Source organism: Melozone crissalis, unplaced genomic scaffold, assembly GCF_028551555.1.
Source record: "Melozone crissalis strain CALT ecotype California unplaced genomic scaffold, PUWL_Pcris_2 ptg000042l_1, whole genome shotgun sequence".
Classification (NCBI taxonomy): domain Eukaryota; kingdom Metazoa; phylum Chordata; class Aves; order Passeriformes; family Passerellidae; genus Melozone; species Melozone crissalis.
This window is the reverse complement of record NW_026535820.1, coordinates 12,580,761-12,601,898: the sequence shown is the minus strand read 5'-3', so window position 1 is coordinate 12,601,898 and position 21,138 is coordinate 12,580,761. Positions and strand designations below refer to the sequence as shown.

General features: G+C 39.5%; 1 protein-coding gene across 1 annotated transcript in view; it reads right to left on the bottom strand.

The window, feature by feature from the left end:
• The window catches only part of LOC128942363 (ethanolaminephosphotransferase 1-like), a 54,462-nt gene extending 33,693 nt beyond the window's left edge, over positions 1–20,769 (bottom strand). Inside the window, exons 1-4 of the mRNA XM_054284787.1 lie at positions 20,713–20,769; positions 8,101–8,169; positions 3,247–3,355; positions 1,094–1,168 (exon numbers count right to left, since the gene is read on the bottom strand). Coding sequence (XP_054140762.1) covers positions 1,094–1,168; positions 3,247–3,355; positions 8,101–8,169; positions 20,713–20,769 — 310 coding nt within the window. The remainder of the gene's footprint in view (positions 1–1,093; positions 1,169–3,246; positions 3,356–8,100; positions 8,170–20,712) is intronic.
• Between the last annotated feature and the right edge of the window lie 369 nt (positions 20,770–21,138).

Genomic DNA, 21,138 nt, shown 5'->3' with positions numbered 1-21,138 from the left:
AGCCACACAAATGTGGATCTTATTTCCAGGTCAGCACAATTTCAGGTCTGTCTTCACACCACTGCACAGCAAGGTGCAGTCTACCTAAAAATACACTCATGGCACAGAATGAAGTAGTAAAAATAGAATATGAAACTGAGATGTAGGTGTTATGGGAGAAAAACAGCAAGAGGTAAGAAAAAAATATATACTTATTTCCATAAGAAACTCAGGCCTGTCATCACATCTGTCATCACCACCTCTCCTGACACAGTCCTTAAGCACTGAAGTGCCTAACAATTTCCTTTTTTCTGCTTTGTCCTTTATTTTTCCTATTTCTTTGAAAGCACTCTCTTCTAATTCTGATGTCTGAGCTTCTCAGAATGTCATCATCAAGGGACAAAGATTTTTATGGAACCGAACAGCAGTGACTCTCCTATGAAGAAGACTGAGAGAGTTGGGGTTGTTCACCCTGGAGAAGAGAAAGCTCCAGGGAGTCCTTAGAGCAGCTTTCCAGTACCTAAAGGGGCTACAGGAGAGCTGAAGAGGGACTTTTGTCAAGGGCATGTAGGGATAGGACAAGGGGGAATGGGTTCACTGAAAGAAGGTAGGTGTAGATTTTAGGTACTAGCAAGCAAATCTTTACTGTGAGGAGGGTGAGGCACTGGATTGGGTTGCCTGGAGAAGCTGGGATTGTTCCATCCCTGGAAGTGTTCAAGGCCAGGCTGCATGGGGCTCTGGGCAACCCAATCTAGTGGAAAGTGTCCCTGCCCCTGGCAGGGGGATTGGAACCAGATTGCTGCTGTATAATGATTTCCATTTTTCCTCTAAAATAATTTGAACATTCAAGAGGGATAAGAGTTACTGTAATAGAGCCTCTAATATATTACTTAACGTGCTGGCTTGGATTTAAGTCCGATAAACATTTTTATTTTGTGTTGTGGTTTGAGGTTTTTTTGTTTGGTTGTTTTTTTTTTTAATCTAAGAGAACTGTTTTGGAAAGAGGTCAGTAATTTATCCACAATGCCTCTTTATCTCAGAATCATCACTAGTGAATTTGAAGACAAAATTACATGAAAATGTCAGACATGCAAATTATTTCACTGTACATTACCTAAAGCATAAGCACAAAAGGTGGTAAAAGCACTGAACAGCCACACCCAGGTGGGAACAAGTCCAGGACTGGTACCTGAAAAAAATGGGGTAGTGATTCAGGGTAACAGGGGTTAACATCAAAGAAATCCAGCAAGATATGCACACAGATACAAACTAGCTGCCACTGATTAACACACTGCATCAAATAGCTGGAAATATTTGAGTCTGACCTTCAGGCACTGGTGAGCTCCATCAAAGAAGCACTGAGCAGGCTTGAATGTGTTTCCACCGTAAAGGACAAAAGGTAATAGAGAGGTTTTTTGGTCCTGAAATGACTCTAGTATTGCACAAAACAATGATAGCAACTAGGCAAAAATAGTCACAGGTCATGGGAAAACCATCCATTGAAAAATTAGTAATGTTTATGTAATATATAGGAAAAAAAGAAGTTTTCAAGCATTATTATCAGTACCAGTCTGGGGTTTGCGTAGCATTCTTACCACACAGATCTGAACAGGAAGTTTTTGTCCTTAGGCTAGCAGAAACACTAGCACCCCTGTTGTTTTTTCCATGAGAAAAAGGAAAAGATAGTTGAATTGGACAGAGCCCAGAGTTCTGTTCTTGCTCTGCTGACAGCATTAATCCAAGGTTATCATTGATCTTTTAAAGAAATCAATCCTTTTTCCAAAGAGAATTCTATTTAACTTAAACATCACCCAATACTACATCAACACTAAACAACTGTAAATGCAAAGTCCTCTCAGATTTCTGCCTTTTGGCACCAAACACAGGGAATTCCTGCATACAGAGGTGTGTCCTTGCCTGAAAGATGCCAGGAGATGTCAGCACCTAAAGCAGTGTCCTGACCACCTTTCTCTCAGTGCCTCATCTTGCCATTCTGAAAGCAAAGATGACAATTCCTGACTCTTAGCTGCAAATCTGCAAACTGTACCATGAAAACCAACTGTGCAGGAAATTAAATTTTTTATTTCTGATCCTAGGTATAGGATTGATATATGATACTCCAAAGGCCCTTTAGGTTGCGTGGAAGTTTTCCATCAACTGAGAAATGATGTGGACTGTTTTCATGTAGACTCAGGAAGAGCTTGCAAACTACACATACTGGTCTCAACTCTAAGAGACTTAATCACCATTTCAAATGTCTTCAAATTCCATGTATATCTACTGACAATGTGCCAAGATAACATCATCTCATTAAAAAGATCTGTTCTGGATGTTCTTTTATTACAGGGCTGAGTAAATATCACCTACATTGATAAAAAAGCACCAGGTGCTCAAGAACAAGGTCAGACAACTGTATAACAACCTGGTCCTGAAAATGTAACTTTTGAACCAAAACTGCTAACAAGTATCTCTGCCTCTAGAATTGCTATGATAAATGTACCACAACTCACACCAAAGTCCACCTCCTGAAGCTAACCATAGGTATAACAAAATAAAGGCAGCTAAATGTAGTTGTTTCAGGAAATAAAAGTGCTATCTTCACTGAATTGTCTAGTTTAAAGAAAATCTAACCCTTTTATCTATATCTATTTTACATATTAATCACCTAGAAGATTCTTACTACCTTTTGTGGGCTCCAAGAGCTGGTCTGAGAAGCCCAAACCAAACATGCCCCACACTCAGGAGCAATTAGATACAAAAAAAATTCTGACTTGGTCTTCAATGAGGAGCAAGCATGGACTTGGACTTCAAAAGTCATAATTTGAAGAGACATTTATTTAGAAACTATGTTTTGTCTAGAAGCAGTCCTGAATAGGGGGTGTGGAGAAATGAAAGGGAAGTTAACTCTTTCAGGCATCAGTTTAGGTATTAGGACAAGTGAAATCAATGAAAATGTTATGAAGAATATTCAAGTGGATTTTGGCTGCATATTAATACCCTGGAATAAACTTTAAATATAATGAGATCTTACCAGAGACTTCAAGCAGCATATGCTGAAACCCATTTTAGGGATAAAATTAAATTAGATTTTTCAATAAAGTAATCTAAATTTATAATGCTATGTGTGAGGTGGATTCTCATATCTGCACCTATAGAAGCCTTATTAAGGGAATAAGCAGAAGATTTAAGTGTCTGAAACCTCCCTGTAACAGTCAGAAGTTTAAGCAGTTCAATAACTCTGAAAAATTACAACACGAACATATTTACCTGAGGCAGTGTAGTCCCAGTCATAAAAAGATATTAGAAAATAATTAAATAAAATCATGACAAATCCAGAGAATGTTAACAGGTTGGGAGCAATCCACAAAGGCACTATCTGTTAAAAAATGAAAGGAAAAAAATCAGAAAAAATATATTTCAAATTGTGCATCTTATTTTAATAAAATATTTTCGATCAGGAAAGAAGCTTTTATATGACATCAGCAGTATTCAGATTTGTGTATATTTCCCCACTTTCAAATCAAAATACAGTTTTAATTTCTGAAATTGATTTTCAAATACAATCCTTTTGCCTGATTTCTGTGACTGCAGTAAGAATGATATTTTCAAAACATTGTACTCCCTTTAAAATTAAGGGAGTTGTACATTATCCTCATTCACCCAGCTCCCAAGGAAAGCCTTCTGTGATCAGCTGTATCAGAACTGAAAGAAGGCTGCAGCACCCCAGTGTGGTAATTCAGCATCCACGTGGCAGGTTTTTTTAAGCATTGTATTCCCACACTATAACAAGGAAAGGTCTTCTTCCAAAGTATGTGAATAATTTCTCACTCCAAACATCAACTAAATCAGACCCTGAGTGCATTACACTTTTAGATTCAGCAATCTCCCCATTACAAGCATCTCCCTGCTCTCTAGATAGTAACTTTCTGTCAGGGTCTCCCTCTTTATTCATCAATTATTAACACTCCATTAATTCACTTTACTTCGGAGGGTGCTGAAAAGGACTCTCTGCCTTCACCTAGACCTCTTTGTCCCAGTAATCATTCTCAGGCATTCATTCCCTGTGGCTTTAAGGTGCTCCTTACACTGCAAAAAGGAATCCCTTTTGAAAATCCTCTTCCCGAGTAACACAGTTTCTCCAGAATATTTTTTTAAATATCCTACACAGCTTTCTACATGATTTTCAGACAGAACATATTTGCAGAAATACTAAGTATCAACCATTACCATCACTCAAACACATTATCAATATATATAAAACACAAAAATACTGAAGGCTTATAATTAAATTATTTGGAGTGTCTAAGGACTCAAAATGTATATAAAGTACTTCAACATTATAAAATAGTACAAGAAAATATTAAAGAAAATCAAATTAAATAATTTCTGATACTAACAGGAATAGTGTATTACAATATAGTATATTTACAATATACTATAGCATATATTGTATACTATAACTATACTAACAATAGTTTTGAAATCAAATGGTTTGTTAATATCTCTGGACTAGCTAGATGAACAGACAGATAAATACATATTAATTTATTCTATCTAACTACTACATTTACTTAAATTTACTTTTAAAATCTGAATGCTTTGACTGATTAACTATCCTGACTAGATTATCTTTTTGAACTATAGAGTAATTTGTAATATTCAGGAGAAATTGTGAAAACCAATGTTGTACAGACTAAGTGTACACTTCCAAAAACCAGGTTAGAGTTCCTGAACACTTTTCCATTATGTTTCTTAGATATTTTCTGTAATAACATTGGGAAAACTATTATATCTGATACTTGTTTCCTTATCAGCAGGACTTTATCAGTGATTTTAAAACACTGCATGTCAGCTCTCATGGTATTTAAAATACACCATGAAATGCATACAGCAACAATTTTAAAAAATGTAACATATCTATCATTCTGAGCGCTCAAAAGGGCAAATTTAAACCTCTAAGAAAAGGGACAGCAAATGTCCCCTGAAATTCCTTTTGGAGAGCATCTAAGGAGGAACCATTCACTGCATGGTCTCCCTTTCTTACACTGACTGCATGCTCAGTGTGCAGCAACAGCTGCACATCTCCCAGCTTTGCTACCTGAGGATGCAGAAGATGAATCTCCTGCTGGGATTTATCTGGTACCTCTGACCTTCCATGAAATAAGTACAGACACTGAAAAAAAATTCTAAATTTGTCTCTTTTAATCTAGATCATAGATCAAAAGAGTGCTTTAAGACACTATGGATGAAATGTTTACATGGATCCACATGCATAAAATGACTGCTTTTTCCTGGATGATTCATAAGGATTGTTGGCAATCAAATCAAGTGGGGCACCACAAATGTCTGCTTTCTAATTAGGCTCATCATTCCAAATAGTCACAATGTCATGTTTAAGTTATTACAGGAAATAATTCACGCTTCCATGGTGTGAACATGAAGAAGTTATTTTAACCCACTTTCTCGCCAACTGTGTAATTTAAGAAGGAAACTTTCAAAGGTTTTTCGACTTGTTATAGTTGCAATCCCTTTGTCTAATAGACGCATCATGAAAAACAGTTGCAGGAGTTGTGTCCTCAGGAAAACAGACTCTCCTGCAGCTAAACCCTTAAGCATGTTCTTTTGATCCTTACTGAACCTAATCTGTCTAGGTATTTGGAAAGTATTCCAGTTGCAAAATCCCTTTTGTTATATTTAATGCTCCTTATCTTTTTAGTTGGCATTACACCACCATCACCCTATTTCATAATTAGAAAATCACAGGGTGTTCAAGATTAACTTCTTACACATCTTGGAAAGATAGAGACTGAATTTATTAGTATGCTACAGAAGGATGAGCTGCAATCTTTATTGTCTAATTAACAGCCAGTAGAGGTCTAATACATCAATGTGCTACATGATTAATACAACTGGAGGTGCCATGGGGCAAATCACATCTGCTCTCTGGCAAAACCCTTGCGTGCTTGAATTTTTTAAAAAACTCTTAGTTCCATGAAGTCTTAACTGATTTCTGTTTCTCTGGGTCTAGCCATTCATTCTAAAAGCCTTAATACAAACAGCAAATGCTTTAATACAGCAATTATTTGGATAATAAATGGTAAAGTACACATTTATATAATGCTCTGTTCAAACTTCACTAGGTCACTTGAGACCACTAAAATGCTGCTCTTGCCCAATTCTGCTGATAAAATCAAAGTTCATAAAGGGAACAGAGGGGAGTTTAATTGATTTCAGTGATACTAGCATACACCTGTGTATTCCAGTGGGATTTCCTCCTTTTCCCCTCATTGTCCTGCATCCCCACCAGAGATAAATGAGCTGGGTTATAACAATATGTTTTCAGCTCACAAATTCACATATTTTTAATGTCAAGTTCTCCTTAATTTCTTATAACACAGGAAGTACATTTTACAATGAATATGCTAATGACTTATAACATAGGAAACACATTTTCCAATGAATTCTGGTTGTGGAATACAGAGAAACTTGCGTTGCCATTAGGATTAAACAGGCATATGAAAGGCAAGACCAGAATCTCAAGCCATTGTTCTCATGAGTTGGTTTTTGTTTTTACTTGGCTCAGTGAATTTAAGGTTGCTTTTTTTTAAACTCCTCTAGAATCTAGTAAAAACAGTCCACATGGAATTTTTATTGTTACCAGATTAGAAATGAAAAAATAATTAATTAATATCTGAGGGATACATCAGAAGGTCTAAACTGAGTGAAGGAATTTCTCCCAGTCATCACACTTGTACTGCCCAATTCTGAATGAACATAGATGCAAAATATTCTTTAAAAATTCTTTTAAAATTATCCCAATTTCTCTATTGCAATTCATTGTCCAGTAACAAAACCATTATAGCAACTTGCATTCCTACTGATATTTTACAAACAATTATAGTGTGGCTAGGCTATATGGGAACATTCAATAATGCTGTTCTTCTTCCGGTAAAATGCTGCAACTATTAGGATAAATTATCTGCAAAAGAAGTTTTGCATTGACAACACTCCCCTTTCAGTCTGATGGCAGATGAATACTCACCCATCTCCTACTAAACCAAAGGGCAAGTGCACAGTAAAGCCTCTACTCATCTCCCATGCCAGAGTGCTGGAGGGACATTTTGCTTCATTGTTTTCCTCAATATTATAATGGGAATAAAATAAAGTCTATGAATTGAATTACTGAGGTCAGTGTCACATCTTTGAATTTCTTTTTTCTCATCCCATGGTCAATTTGTATTTTAATTCTTCAGTTGGGTCATATGAACACTTTCCATGAAATTACTTTGAGGCTATGAATTAGGAATTATGATTTTCCTGCCGTATCAAGAATAATCAACACCTGAATTACAGAATCCAAAGATGGCAGATCCAACAAGACTCTGATCACATATATCCTTTTTTTGTTTGTACAAAGGTTTCTTTTCAAGTCTGCTCCAATCTAAACATTTCCTGTAATGAGGCAGACGCAGAAGTCAGTGCTTCCTTGGAGATCAATAAAGTTCATACTTATTTGAGATACAGCTTGCTTTTTTTTTTTTTTCTTTTTGCCAACAACAGCATAACTGGTTGTGAGTGGTTTATTTTTAAAAACTGCAGATTGCAATGCATTCAAGAGATGGCATCTTCCAATCATTATGGTGATCATGGTAACCACTCTCATTTTCAGCTTCTGCGAGGAACGCCCGGCTGTCTCAAGCAAGTCCCCTCGGGAGAAAATGAGACAGTGCTTGCATAAAATCATATGCACAGCACAGAGAGAGAGCCATGCTGTTGTTAGGCAGCATATGCTGCACAAAAATAATCTGTACTAAGTAAAACCATCCATGTCTGCAAAGCTGTTTAATGAAAGATGTAATAATGAAAGATGCAGAAAAGAAATGGATGCCTTTTCTACAGCAATCAGAAAAAAACGAAACAAGCCTTTTCTTTCTAAAAAAAAGATCTCAAAACAACACACTCACCTGAAACACAGCTAAATATCCTGCAACATTTTTCTTTTATCAGATGTCTTCATTTCAGCTTTATTGATTAATATGTATTTTTAAATGAAAGTACACACTATATTTAAAACAAATTCTTACATTAACATGTTGTGTTTTTATTAAATGAAATTCTTACCTTAATAATTTTATTCCAGATGGGCTGCATAATATACACAGATAAAGGATTTGTATCCACAGCACTGTACTGTAAGGAAAAAGCAAGCATGTTAATCAAAGCACTGAACAATGGCTATTTTTACATGTCCTTCAGCATCTAAGAGCACTCAGTGGGACTGGTGAAAATTTATTTTTTTCTGATTTGTACAGGCTTTATTTAATTTAAAAGCACTGGACTGGTTTACAATTACCATGTTAGCAACTCTATGTATTAACACAAAGGTTCAGGCTTGTGAAATGGCAAACGTCTCTTCAGTGACATTTTACTTTTAAATTCTTATTAATTTTACAACCCTATAAAATTCTGCATTTCTACTGTATTTTGGATTTAACACCTTTATTTCCAGTACCAGTAATGCACAGTCTGAGCACCAGTTCATTGCTAGTATTTAGGATAGATAGTGAACATTGAATGTGTCTGTAGGTGGAATATTATCTTGCAGAGACACACAGCTTTTGTCATAGTAACACAGTTGCATTTGCACTATGCTAATTCATGTAAGGCAATGTTACTGTAAAAATGAGCTCTAAAATAGCACAGTTCATTACCACAACAACATTTCTCTATTGGACAGACTTGAAAACACATGTGTTTTATGAATTCCAGTAAGTACATATCTATATCTTTTGTAAACAAAATACTTCAGAAATCCAAGGCCACCCTGAATTGCTCTTGTCTCCTTTTTCCTCAGAGGACAGTACCAAGTTTTATCCTGCCTTGAGACTGCAGAACACAGAATAATCTTAGGAAGAACAATCTAACTGATAATACCAATGAAAACCATGTACTTGGAGCTCTGGCAAGTAGACACTGGAAGAAGTTATCCATCACTGGGGTGGTACTCGTAATTATTTCAGAAATTCTTGGACTTTGAAAGTGCATATATGGCTTAACATTGCTAGGATGATGCATATGACTCACAAAGATTCAGATATTTCTATATATAGCACTGTCCAAACAGCATGTGCAGAAAATGGGAGTAAGATGGGATGTGCTAGACCACAGTTTGACAAAGCTGCTCACTTGCAGAAGAGCTGATGACAAAGAGTCTCCTTTCACCTAACTTCAGCCAACAGTTAATTGTCTCTCCATACATATAGTTAATTTATGGACCTCTGTGAGCCAAGTACTCTTTGGAGGAGACTGCACTCTGGAAGTACCTGTTCCAAGTCATTAATTATCAAAGCAACTTGGGCACTTGTCTTAAACTCAGGTACCTACATATGAAATGCTTAGGAACTCTTCCATACATTTCCTTTTCCTATCTGAATACAAAGCATATGTCTTAATTACCTTCTGGACAAAACAAAGCATTCACATAGTAATTTTGTGTGTTCAAGTTTAAATCACAGATCACAAACCTAGCATCTAATAAAATTATTATAACACAGCTATTCCCTGTAAATGCACACTGATGAATATCCAAAAAATCACCTAGCAGTAACTGGTCAGACCAGACTGCCTAAATTTCCAAAGGGAATAAAATTTTCAGTTCAATGAAGTGTACATCACTGATTTTAATTTTTTCTAAAAATGCTCTATGTGCGTTGCTTATGTTTAGGCCAAAATTACCAATAATACCAAGCCATATAATACCTATGCCAACAGACCAGTCAGCTACTACTTAATTCACATGAGAACTACGGAAATCCTTTGAAAATGAAGAAAATTCAAAGTATCCATAGGCACTTTTGAGGTTTCAGGTAATCAGGAGTCTGCTCAAAGTTTCACTGTGGCTACTGCCTATTTCCTTACCCCATCTGGTATTCAAAGACTATGTGAAATATGGGACAATTTGCTGACCAGCAAATTCAATGAATTCAGCCATACCTGGATAAGAATGTGCAAAGGTCAAAATAAGGGAGTTTTACCCTTGCTTCTACTTTGGCATTCTCTTTCTCCCTTCACCCTCAAGCCAAAGTCACACATGAAATCAGAAAATGCAAGTTAAACAACAACAGTAAAATGAGGCTTTCTATCCAAAATATTCACTGCCTGTTCAGAAATACTGCTTGCTCTTAGAAGAAAAAAAAAAGGAAAATCAGTCTCATTTCTTTGAAATTGTTTTCTTATAGAGAAAATATAAGAGACTATATAGATATTATATAATTTCGTATTTTCTTTACTGGAAAATGTAAGAGATTAGGTAGCTTTCCAACATATCTCTACATAACAGACACAAACAAGAGACACAGCCAGCTTTTTGTTTGCCTCAGAGTTTCCAAAGTGAAGCACCAAAAATCAAAACAGACCTTATTGGAAAAAGAAAAGAAAAAGGAGAATTACAGCCAGCTTTTGTCACCTAAAGACATTTCAAGACACACCACACTTCTTCCTGTTAATTCCTGTGTCTGTGGCTGAACTGTTGGTCCTCTGGGTGGGGAAGGAACATTCAGCAGATGTGCAGAAGAATGGAAATTTGCACTTCTCTCCACAATAATTTGCTTTAGCCAGACCAAAGGAAACACCCATGGAAAAATAGTTTTCAGTCACGGCAAAAAATAAAACTTGACAAATAGAGTCTGCTATACTATTTAATACCCTGCTTTGTTCTGCTCCTAAGAAGCTACTAACCTCAAGGCCATGAAATCCTCAGGAGTTTAATGTTCATGGTTACTCAGAAAAGCAAAGTACTGACTAACATGCTCACATTATGACCAATGAACATGAATGCAAGAGTCCATTGAACCTGGTGGAAAAAAAGCACTGCCATTTGTTATTGTGCAATTCTGTCACTTTCAGGGCGCTTATACTAAAAGACAAAAGTGGAGAGGATAAGCCTGCTGGAGGTTTTTAAGTGCAAGGCTTATACAAGTACTAAGCACTTCCCTGCAAACAGTTTCTGCCCTGGAAGGGGGATTGATTATCCTTATACAAAGAAGAAGGGCTTGGAATAATCAGAAAGCTTCTCTTAACTATTTTTAAAAGAAGTTGTAACAGTTGGGAGAGAACAGCAGTAGTAAGGGAATAGGAAAAATGGCATTGACTTCATCTTACATCCAAATTTAAAAATGCTTCTTCTGGTTTTATTTAATAGCTGATATCTCCTTGAAGTCATCTGCTTTCTCTCTGAGTGATAATGGCTTCTAGAAGAGCTAGAAATGAGAATACAGACACCAGACACAGGCACACATGCATGGTGACTCAGGCAGCACACATGAAATGTGCTTTTACTTTATATTCCTGCATCTTAATTTCCATCCAGGGGATCCAGCACAGCACAAAGTTTCTGCTGGTCACCTGTGTTAAAGGGGAAAGGAAACAAGATTAAGGGGGGTGTGGGGGGGTGGGAAGGGATAAACAATTAAGAAAAGTAACAGGAAAACAGAAGAAAGAAAAATGAGCAAAAGCAAAGGTTTGGCTACACTGTAGAAAGACAACTGTTCAGCAGTGGCAGAGCAGAGCTAACCCAGAGGAGCAAAAGCACTCACAGTGTTCAAGGTCTGCTCTGCTAAATACAAGACAAATGGTACCTTCTGGCTCACATCCACACAGCTTAGAAATATTTCCCATTATTGCAAACTGGTCACATCAGCACGGCACAGCATCTGCTGGAGGGGTGTTGGGCCTCATCATCTGGCCCCACACACCCAACATATCATTAGCATTCAATACGTTTAAGTTCAAAGTATCTGAAACAATCTGGAGACTACACTGTAACCCAGCAATGTGGCACTTTCAGAGCATGAAAGTGAGCCCTGTTGGCTGTGCATGTTCAAAAGCCAAATGTCCATGTTGGAAGAGTGCTGAAGGAAAGTAAAACCAAAAAATTACGTGTACTACCTCCAGAACAGACTATTTCCAAACCAAAAGCCTAGCTATTGCCTTGGAGAGACTTTAGAGAAATAAACAAACAAAACCAAACAAGGAGTGAGCTAACCATTAATGAGAGCAGACACTGGATCTTCACTGGACTCCCCAGCCCTTTCCAGCTTTGCACTGTGGAGGCATCACAAGAATAAAATTTTGGAATGCCTGTGATTTAGAGAAAAATATAAAGCATGTCTACATACACTTCAGAGGCAGGAGAGAAAGCAAGCTGCAAGAAATGTAGTTGCATAACTACATTATATTGTTATTTCAACTTCAGCTGCTCTTTATACTAACAGACTATTCCTTTCCTGTACTTAAAACATCTTGTCCCAGCTATTGTGCCACTCAGGCATTTACATTCACAACACCAGTGTTTTGTAAATGACAGACAGAAGGATGGGACGCATGACAATGGACACTTTTTTGCACAAGGTAAGGGGTTTTTGTGGTTTTGAAAACTGGAAGATGACCCTCCCATTCCAGGGTACGGACGAGGCGATATATTGAAGAAACCTCAGTGGGAAATCACCCTTCTGGGCAATGTCTTATGCAATATGAACTTGGCTTCTGTGAAATCTTACACTTCAGGAACCACAAAAATTAAAGAAAATACAGAAATACTGGCACATCTGTTAAATATTTTCCATCACTCTTCCAGATTCCTAGAATACATTAAACATGTGGAGTTTAATTCTACTTTATATATGTTTTTACAGGTTTGTAGTTATTACGGGCCACAGTCTTCGATCTTAACAAAAGCTTCACAAAGGGAAGAAAGAGCTTTTCTACGCTACAAATAACAGAGCTCCACAACACTGTGGATGCTAAATATGTTCAGCACTTTAAGTGCTGATGTATTCCAAAACACAGTCCTGTTACTTATAATAATAGAATTGCTTTACATTATATCATCTGTTCATTAATTATTCATAAAATACTGGCTTGGGTTTTCTATTTCCTATACAATAATTTGGTGTATTCTGCATTTTGCCCTACCCACATATATATATATATATATGAGGGGGTTTTGTTTTGGTTTTTTATTAGATCACCAGTACCTAAGTCCAGGAGTTATAAGCCTGTACTAGGGCTGGACGCAGCTGCACTCTGAAGGAAGAGGCTGCCTGAGCTGGGCTCCTGAGCTCCTCTCTCCCCTCTCACTTTGCCTCCTTCAGTTCCATTAGCCTGTGCACACTACAGCTAGGAAATATAGTTAGATTTCCCTTCCACCTGATATTCTTCCTAGTAAATACTAGAATGTCATAGTTTGTGCAATTCAACAATTCTGATTGGTATTATGAAGTCATCAGGAAGTTGTTATTAATCAAATTGCTGTCCTGAGGATGTTTTGTTGCAAAGGTGTATTTATCATTCACCTCCTCATTTTCAGGAATCCTGGCACACATTGAGACCTGTGCCACATCCTTTCCCTTAATGAAGTATGTATGGACCCATGTCCATGAGGTCCTGGGCACATAGAGCTGTGGCTCAGGACAGGCCACTCTTAGGGACTCATGCCTGCCAGTGGCACATCCCCTTGCTTGCAGAGCAGTGCCATGGCCTCAAGGTCACAGAACCATGGGTTTGGATCACAGGATCATTCAGGTCAGAAGAGACCTCAGCAGGTTTCCTCCCTCTCAACATAGGCTCAAAACCAAGGGCCTTATCCAGACCATGGAGAGGTGGACAGTCAGTGGGACTGGAAGTCAGCAACCAATTTTCAACTAATAGTAGTTGTATTAAGGATGCTGCCTAATTTCTCTTAAGGAGAAGGCTTCCATGGGACATGCTCAAGCACTTAACAACAAAGCCAAAATAATTAATAAGAACATAGAAACATGATATTGAGCAAGGGGTAATAGAAGACAGCTGCATATGTGCTGCTGTAAAGGGACAAAGGTAGAGGTTGGGCCAGAATGGTGAAAATATAAATCCTGCTAAAACCAAAATCTGCACACTCTCAAGGAACTGCACAACTGATCCTTAACTTGCTATTCAAGGAGGCTCTAACATAGCAAGAAAGTTGATTTCTATGGGGGTCTTTTTGTGCAGACCGGACTTCTACAGTTGGGAAAAGGAAACAACATCAGGGTTTTGTGCTACACCTATTTCTGTGCATGTGCAAACGTGTGTGCTAGCAGCCCTTTAAAAATCTAACAGCAGACCAAGTACCCATCCAGCTGGAGCTCTGCCAGAGGGTGTACCTAAATACCTGGGGAACCCAAAGTGGGGAAACCACTCCAAGCCCAAAAGGGAAGACAGATTAAAAGCATGCTGTAGTTTCCATAAGAGCTGCTGAACAGTGGCTCTGTAGCACATCCACTGAACCCTTGTGTTATCTAACATCCTGATGCACAAGAGAGGGGTTACTTCACAGAAAGATTCCTACCTCTATAAAACAACCCTTAGAATAAGGGTTCCCTTAGATTTATAACAAATATTACACATTCAAATTACAGCTACATCTTTGCAATTAGTCTTCTATTAAAACACAGATGAATAAACAAAAATACATATGTATACATGCATATTCTACACATAAAAATACAAAAAAGCATCTCAGAATGCTAACATCTCTTGATAAAGCAATGAAATTAAACTATGCAGTTGGTATTTGCACTTTTATGAGATTCAACAAGGCATACAACTCTTTATACAGAGCATATTTGTCCCAAAAGTGATCTAATGAACCTTTGTAAATTAATGAGTGTAATATTGCACTCAAACCCATGTACAATTTCCCATCATTGGGAAAAAAGTCCTGCAGCAAGTTATATCAAATGCAGCATCTCTGTGATGTGATTTCATTAAGTTCTTGGTTCATTAGCATGTGTTACGTAGAAGGAAGATAATGATTCCAGAACTCATTAAATGCTGCATTGTCAGCTAAAATCACAACAGGATGAGGAAAAAGAGGTAATGCATGCATGAAGATTGTCTTTCAGAATGACATATTCAGTTGGCCCATGGCTCTTTGACACATGAAACACATGAATGCAGTGACAGATAAGTAAGAGTAATGAGTTATTTGGTTTTTTCCACATACTATTCAAAAACATTTAATTACAATTCCAGTCTTCCATCAAAGTAACATGAAGAAGACTGCAAGATTTTATTTGTAGAACAGTGGGCTGTTGACTCATGGTTTTATTGAAGCCAGACAACATTAGTTTTCACTGCCTCAAATATTCAAGGACACAGTTTAATAAACTCTGGTGGTTTGAAAAATCTAACTACAGCAGACACAGCTGATAACTGCATTCAGATAATATTTGGAATTAAATATTAGTGAAAAAACCCTAAAAATACTATGTGGAAAAAACCCCACTATATAATAAACATGTCAAGAAAGAACTCAATATACATAAAATTGTCTATGTGCAATAAGCATTATTGCAATGACCATCATTAACTGTCTCTTAGGTAGTTCCAGGTAAGCAAATGAAAGTCTCTTCTCCTAAGTTTTCAAAATCATGTAAACTCCTTGTGTTACCAGAGTAGAAAGCAAAACTATTGTTCAATTAAGGTGAGCAGAACCCATGATTTTTCTAAATCTCATAGTTACACTTGTAGCCTGAGAAAAGCATAGACTTGACAGAAATCCAATCCTGTATCTGGGTGAATACTGAACTTCCAGACACTAATTCACTAGATTATACTCAACACACTTTGCTCTTCTGGTATGAGTCAGTGTAAGAGAAAGTCAGACCTTGAAACGTGATCACTGTGCATCTGATCTTGTTTCTCTAACCCTCCAAAATGAGGCCTGGGATGTAATTTGAGAGATCTTCTAGTCCAGAGCATTCACCTAATGCAAGATCACGTTCAGTATACATTAAGGATGCAGATCAAGTTTCCATGAGGCAATGGCCCCATTGCTTGCAGAAAGCAAACATGCCAGCACAGTAAAAGAAAATATATTGCCCAAAACTTTCATAAAAAGGTGTCAGCAACTGTTTGTTCATTAATACTCAACACTAGATTGTTGATCTTGCCTCAGAGAAATCAAGCCATTTCTTAAGACTGATAAAATGATTGCCCAATCCCCTTTAGCACCTGTTCCAGCAGGCCTTATTAACACAAGACTGACATAGCAGATGCCTTAAATTTCTCTTTGTGCAGCCAAAACTCACATCTTGTCTTTCTTTAAAAGGACACTCTTTACTAGGCTCTTACTCCCACTTTACTCAGACTGTCTCACACAGTTCATCTTTTCTAAGCCTCTTTCTATTCATAATGTCATTCTGAGGACTGCAAACTGTGGCCAAAGCAGGCAGGACACATTATTCCACTTGATACCTGATCAGTACATCAGCTCCAGGAGTAAATGTAACCCTTTGACATATTTATGACACTTCCAGCTTAAGATCTTTTTTCCCTTTATTATAACAGCCACAATGCTGTCAACACTCTGATTCCCTGGTATCTTTCCTGCACTCTGTTGTCTCTTCTTTTATGTTTTAAATGTTGATTTTCTTTCCCCTAAGCAAAACCTGGTTTACTGATTTTTTTTCATATTGATTTCTGGCTATTATATCCCTTTTCCAAGTATATTTTAAATAATGAATCTATTCTTCAAAATTCTTAAATACAGTGAAAATTTTACAATGTTCTCCCTTCTGTTACTTAATGAAAGTATTGAACAGCAATGGAGTTCAGACAGAGAGGTAGCTGTGTAGGTTGATAGAACCTCCTACTTTGACAGAAAATTTTAAATGTTTTCATTCTCTTTGAAGAAACATTTTAAACTTTAAAATGTTTCAATTTTACAATGATTTCATCTTAATTACTTCTACCTACTTTACTTGTGAGAACATGGGACAGTAGCAGACCCCTCACTGAAATTATACTCCTTATACCTCATTTACTCTCCCCCCTCTTCACCACACCCCTTATCCACACAGAGCTACCTGCTAAAAAATTACTTAGAGGATAGAAACAGTGTGGAGTAAACAAGATGAAAATGTGGAACCCCAGATGTCAATTTTTATTGCTGCATCTGATTTTTTAAAATCATCTTTTCCAGGCCTATTGTTTGAGTCAAGCCTCTATAGCTTTTTCTTAGATCTCTTTTATTCTCAAACAGGATAAAGCATCAAAGTTTTCTGGCTTGAAGAACCTCTGTGCCCAGGTACTGTGAAGAAAGGTGACTCAAGGCAAATATGCAAGGGAAATCCTAAGAATGAAGTGATGAGAAAAGACAATGGCAACATGAGTTCACCACTGAGCCTTAAAGCAGAATTGGGTTCTTTATTTACACATTCTGGTGAGAAGAATAAAAATAAAGAACCAAATTCTGCTTTTATCTGTACTCATCACCAGGTTGTTGCAGAACAGCTTGTTTCCAACAGAAACCCAAGCAGGCAGAAAGAAAAGGTAGCAGTGTAATTCCATGGCTGTTCTTCTAGAACTACAAAACACTGATAAAACATAAAAGTAGGAACAACATGATCCAAACCCTACAATTCAGGTTGGTTGTAGCTTTTTGGCTCTGTTGCTCCATGTCCTGGAGAACAGGACACAAACCGAAGACAAGAATCTTCTGTGATACAGTTGCAGCAAATCACCTGAGCATGCAACTGTCTTGAAATCAGCACCTGCCCCAGACGCAAGAAGGTGGCAGAAATATCACAGCAGTAATACTCAGGGCTGTGTCTGAACTGTCTCATTGTCACATCTCCACCTGTTCTCAATGTGCTTTTAAGCAGAAAAAGGAAAACTGAAGCTCTAAAACCCCATTAACAGGCAGAATGAATGGGAATAGATTAGTAATGAAATAGCCAGTCCTGAGGAGCCAGTGCCTGTGCTATAAGGATTTCAGAAGGTATCACATAAACCGGTTCCATTATAATACTAGGGACTGAATGCACTGGGGGTACTTCTGTGTTTGTTATCTGGTCTAGGTTCACCCTAAGGGAATGCATTTTTGTGCTCTGAGGTCACACTATGATGTAAGCCAAAGCTTGGTAATTGGGGAAAACTTGCTTCAAAAGCCTAATATCCATGGACCTAACATGCTAAAGGGTGCTGAAATCTTTGCATTCATTAGAGGTCTGCCATTCCCTTAGCAAAGAACTGTGCTGGTTTTGTTGCCAAGGCCCTCCTCCAACTGCAAACAGGAGACAGACAGTGCCTGAAACATACAATCGGAGCATTCATGGCAGAGAAATGAATTCAGCTGTGTGAAAATTTTGAAAATTGAACAGCATTTTTTTCAGGCCATATTTACCTTTACAAAAGCAGTTGATTACACAAATTATTTTTTTAATCTGCATTATGCTCAGCAGATAAATTGTGCAAAGTATGGAGTACGTTAAGCCACTGATAGTACTGTGAGCACAATGCTGCAGTGTGATGTACAACAGAGAGATGGATGCCACTAAATCTAAAGTTTTCTATGCACACTTCAAATCCAGAAGTGTTTTAGCTCAATATTGAATGTATGCTCACAGATGTTTCAGAGAATACCTAGTTCTTCACAGGGCCAATGCTCATATCCCTCCACACTACCCCACACCTGGGTTCACCAGGAAACACAGGGCAGAAACAGCCAGGAGGTTGTAAGAAGAGGTGACCCATGTGTGCTGGGCACAGTGATCAGAGTTTAGCACCTGCTGAACAGGCAGAGGAAAGCAAAGGAAGCAGCAATCTCCTCCAAGGGGCTGGGAAGCTGAAGGATGAGGATACAGTAAGGCCCTAGGCTGAAGGGGAAGAGATGGCAGCCAGAGGGCAACAGGAGGTTGAAGAGCCTGTGTCAGGCCTAGGAAGTGGTGAGAACAAAGCTGTTGTTGTGGCAGCCCCAGGTACAGGAGAATGAAGGACAAGAGATTGTGGTAATGATTAGTGTCTCCTTGCTGCACCACTTTTGTATTTTTGGAGTACTTTAAATTAGTACTGTGTGCAGCATTTAGGAATAGGGAGAGCTGCCATCACCTGCCAGGTCCTCCTGCAACCTGGAGCACCAGGAAAATGCTGCAGATACCTGACCAGCTCAGCAGCACTAACCTCATGTAGCTGTACTTCTCTGTGTGAAACACATGCCATTTGGATTTATTTATTTCCAAGATATTCCAGTCCCAAGTCACCTCAGGTAAAATAAAACCATTTGATTTCATCTTTCTAAAACCTGCACTTGCTAGGATTTTTTTCAGAACACAGTAGAACAGATACTTCTTAAGTATCTGCGTTGGTTGATTCTTGTACTTGAGAAAATTACCCAACATAATTTCTTTGCAATGCTCTTGAGAAACCAATATATTCAAATTAAATTATTTGATATGTGATTCTCTCTTTTGGTAATAATTTAAATCATAAGTATGGCACAATGATTACAGTTTTTTTTAAAAAATGTTGTCTTGATTATTCCTCATCTGCACTTGTTTGAAGCTATTTTCATTCAAGTGATAAGAAAGAATGTAATACAAGCAGTCTCATATTTCTACTATGAACTCAAATAATTCAGGGAAGTTACTTAAACAACAACGTCTATTTATCCTAAAAATTGCTTTTTATTTTTCTTCCTCCTGATCTCAGTCAAGACTTCACCATTCAAGCACAGACCTGTGCAACTCACGCCCTGCAGCCAGAAGCAGCTGGCAGAGTGTTTTATCCCACTCACATCGGAGACACACAAACAGGTTGGTGCATTTTAATTAGCTTCTGTGCATAACAGGTTCCTAGGAAGCAACCTGGAGAACACTCTCGAAGCCACACTTCCTCCACCTCCATTCCTGCTGAGGTGAACAGGCAGAGCTGCTGGCCCAGGGAACGGAAGGGCTTGATAGGAACCAGGAAAAGCTGAATGCCCTGGCTGGAGCGCAGCCTGGGAAGGCACACGGTAAGAGCAGGAAGGCAAGAATCCTGGGAAGCATGGTGTAGGGCATTGCTTTGGCCAACTGAACATAAAATAAAAGGCTGAGTGTTGTGCTGGTAGATACTGGTATGCCCCTCCTGCTTTTCACAGGAGGAAAGAGGTGAGGGTGTGTGAACAGGGTGGCATGGCCCATTTCAGACACCTGCACCTCAGCTGGCACAAACCTGGATGATTGCCATACTGCATCCTCTGTAACTCCTAAGTCCATGACATAACACTGGTAAATTCAAGTATCTAATGATTCATCCCTTTACTGGCATTCTGCATGCTGGTTATTTGCAAACACGAGGTTTAGATCAAATTATTTAAAGTAAGTTTTTCTTCCCCCCTCTGCCAGCTTTCTAATTTATTTCTCAATGCCAGAGCATTCCTGTGTCCGAAGGTTTTGCAGACAGCCAGACAAGCAGCATCACTGCGTGCTTTCTTACAGAAACACCGGATGCCTCCAAAACCACGTTGCTCTGAAACGGGCACAGCTTCTACAGACGTTGATACTCACTCAAAACCCGGTTCACTCTGCCTCCACCGACACCTGCCGCCCCGCGAACACCCACCTCCTGCCCAGGACACGCACTGCACCGGAGCCGGGCACAGGCGGGGATGTGGGACATCCCCTGCGGGCACAGGTGAGGGTGTGGGACATCCCCCTGCGGGCACAGGTGAGGGTGTGGGACATCCCCCTGCGGGCACAGGCGGAGGGAGCCCTGCGGACCCTCCGGCTGCAGAGGGATGGCCCGGCCGGCCGGGGCCGCATTCACAGCGGGGCTGGGACCCGGCCGCCCGAAGCAGAGCGCTCCGGAGCCGAGATGCCACCCGGGGCTGTCCGTCCGCCGCCCGCCCGCCCTCCCTCCCGGCCCCGTACCTGCCCCGTACCTGCCCCGTACCTTGTAGTGTCGGAAGCCGTGCAGCTGCCGGCCGCTCACATAGCGCCACCGCCACATCGCCGCCCTGCCCTGCGCCGGCACCGAGGCACGGAGGGATGGCAGCGATGGGAGGACGGCGGATGAGGGAGGCGGCGGGGCCGGGGGCGGGCGGAGGGCGGCTCCCCGGCCGCGCCCCGCGGCTGGACCGGCCCCCGGCTCCGGCATCCGCGCCGGGGCTGCCCGCCGGGCTGGCTCCGTGCTGGCTCCCGGGGCTGGCTCCGGGGCGGCTCCCCGCGGCCCCAGGACGCTCCGGTGCCCGCCTGCCAACAGGGTGAATCTCACACCCGTAATGGCCTCACGGCACCAAGGCACGTCGCGGAATCGCCTCCGAACTGTTTTTCTCGCCACGGGTCTGTTAAAGATGCCGTATTTACAGAATCACCTCCG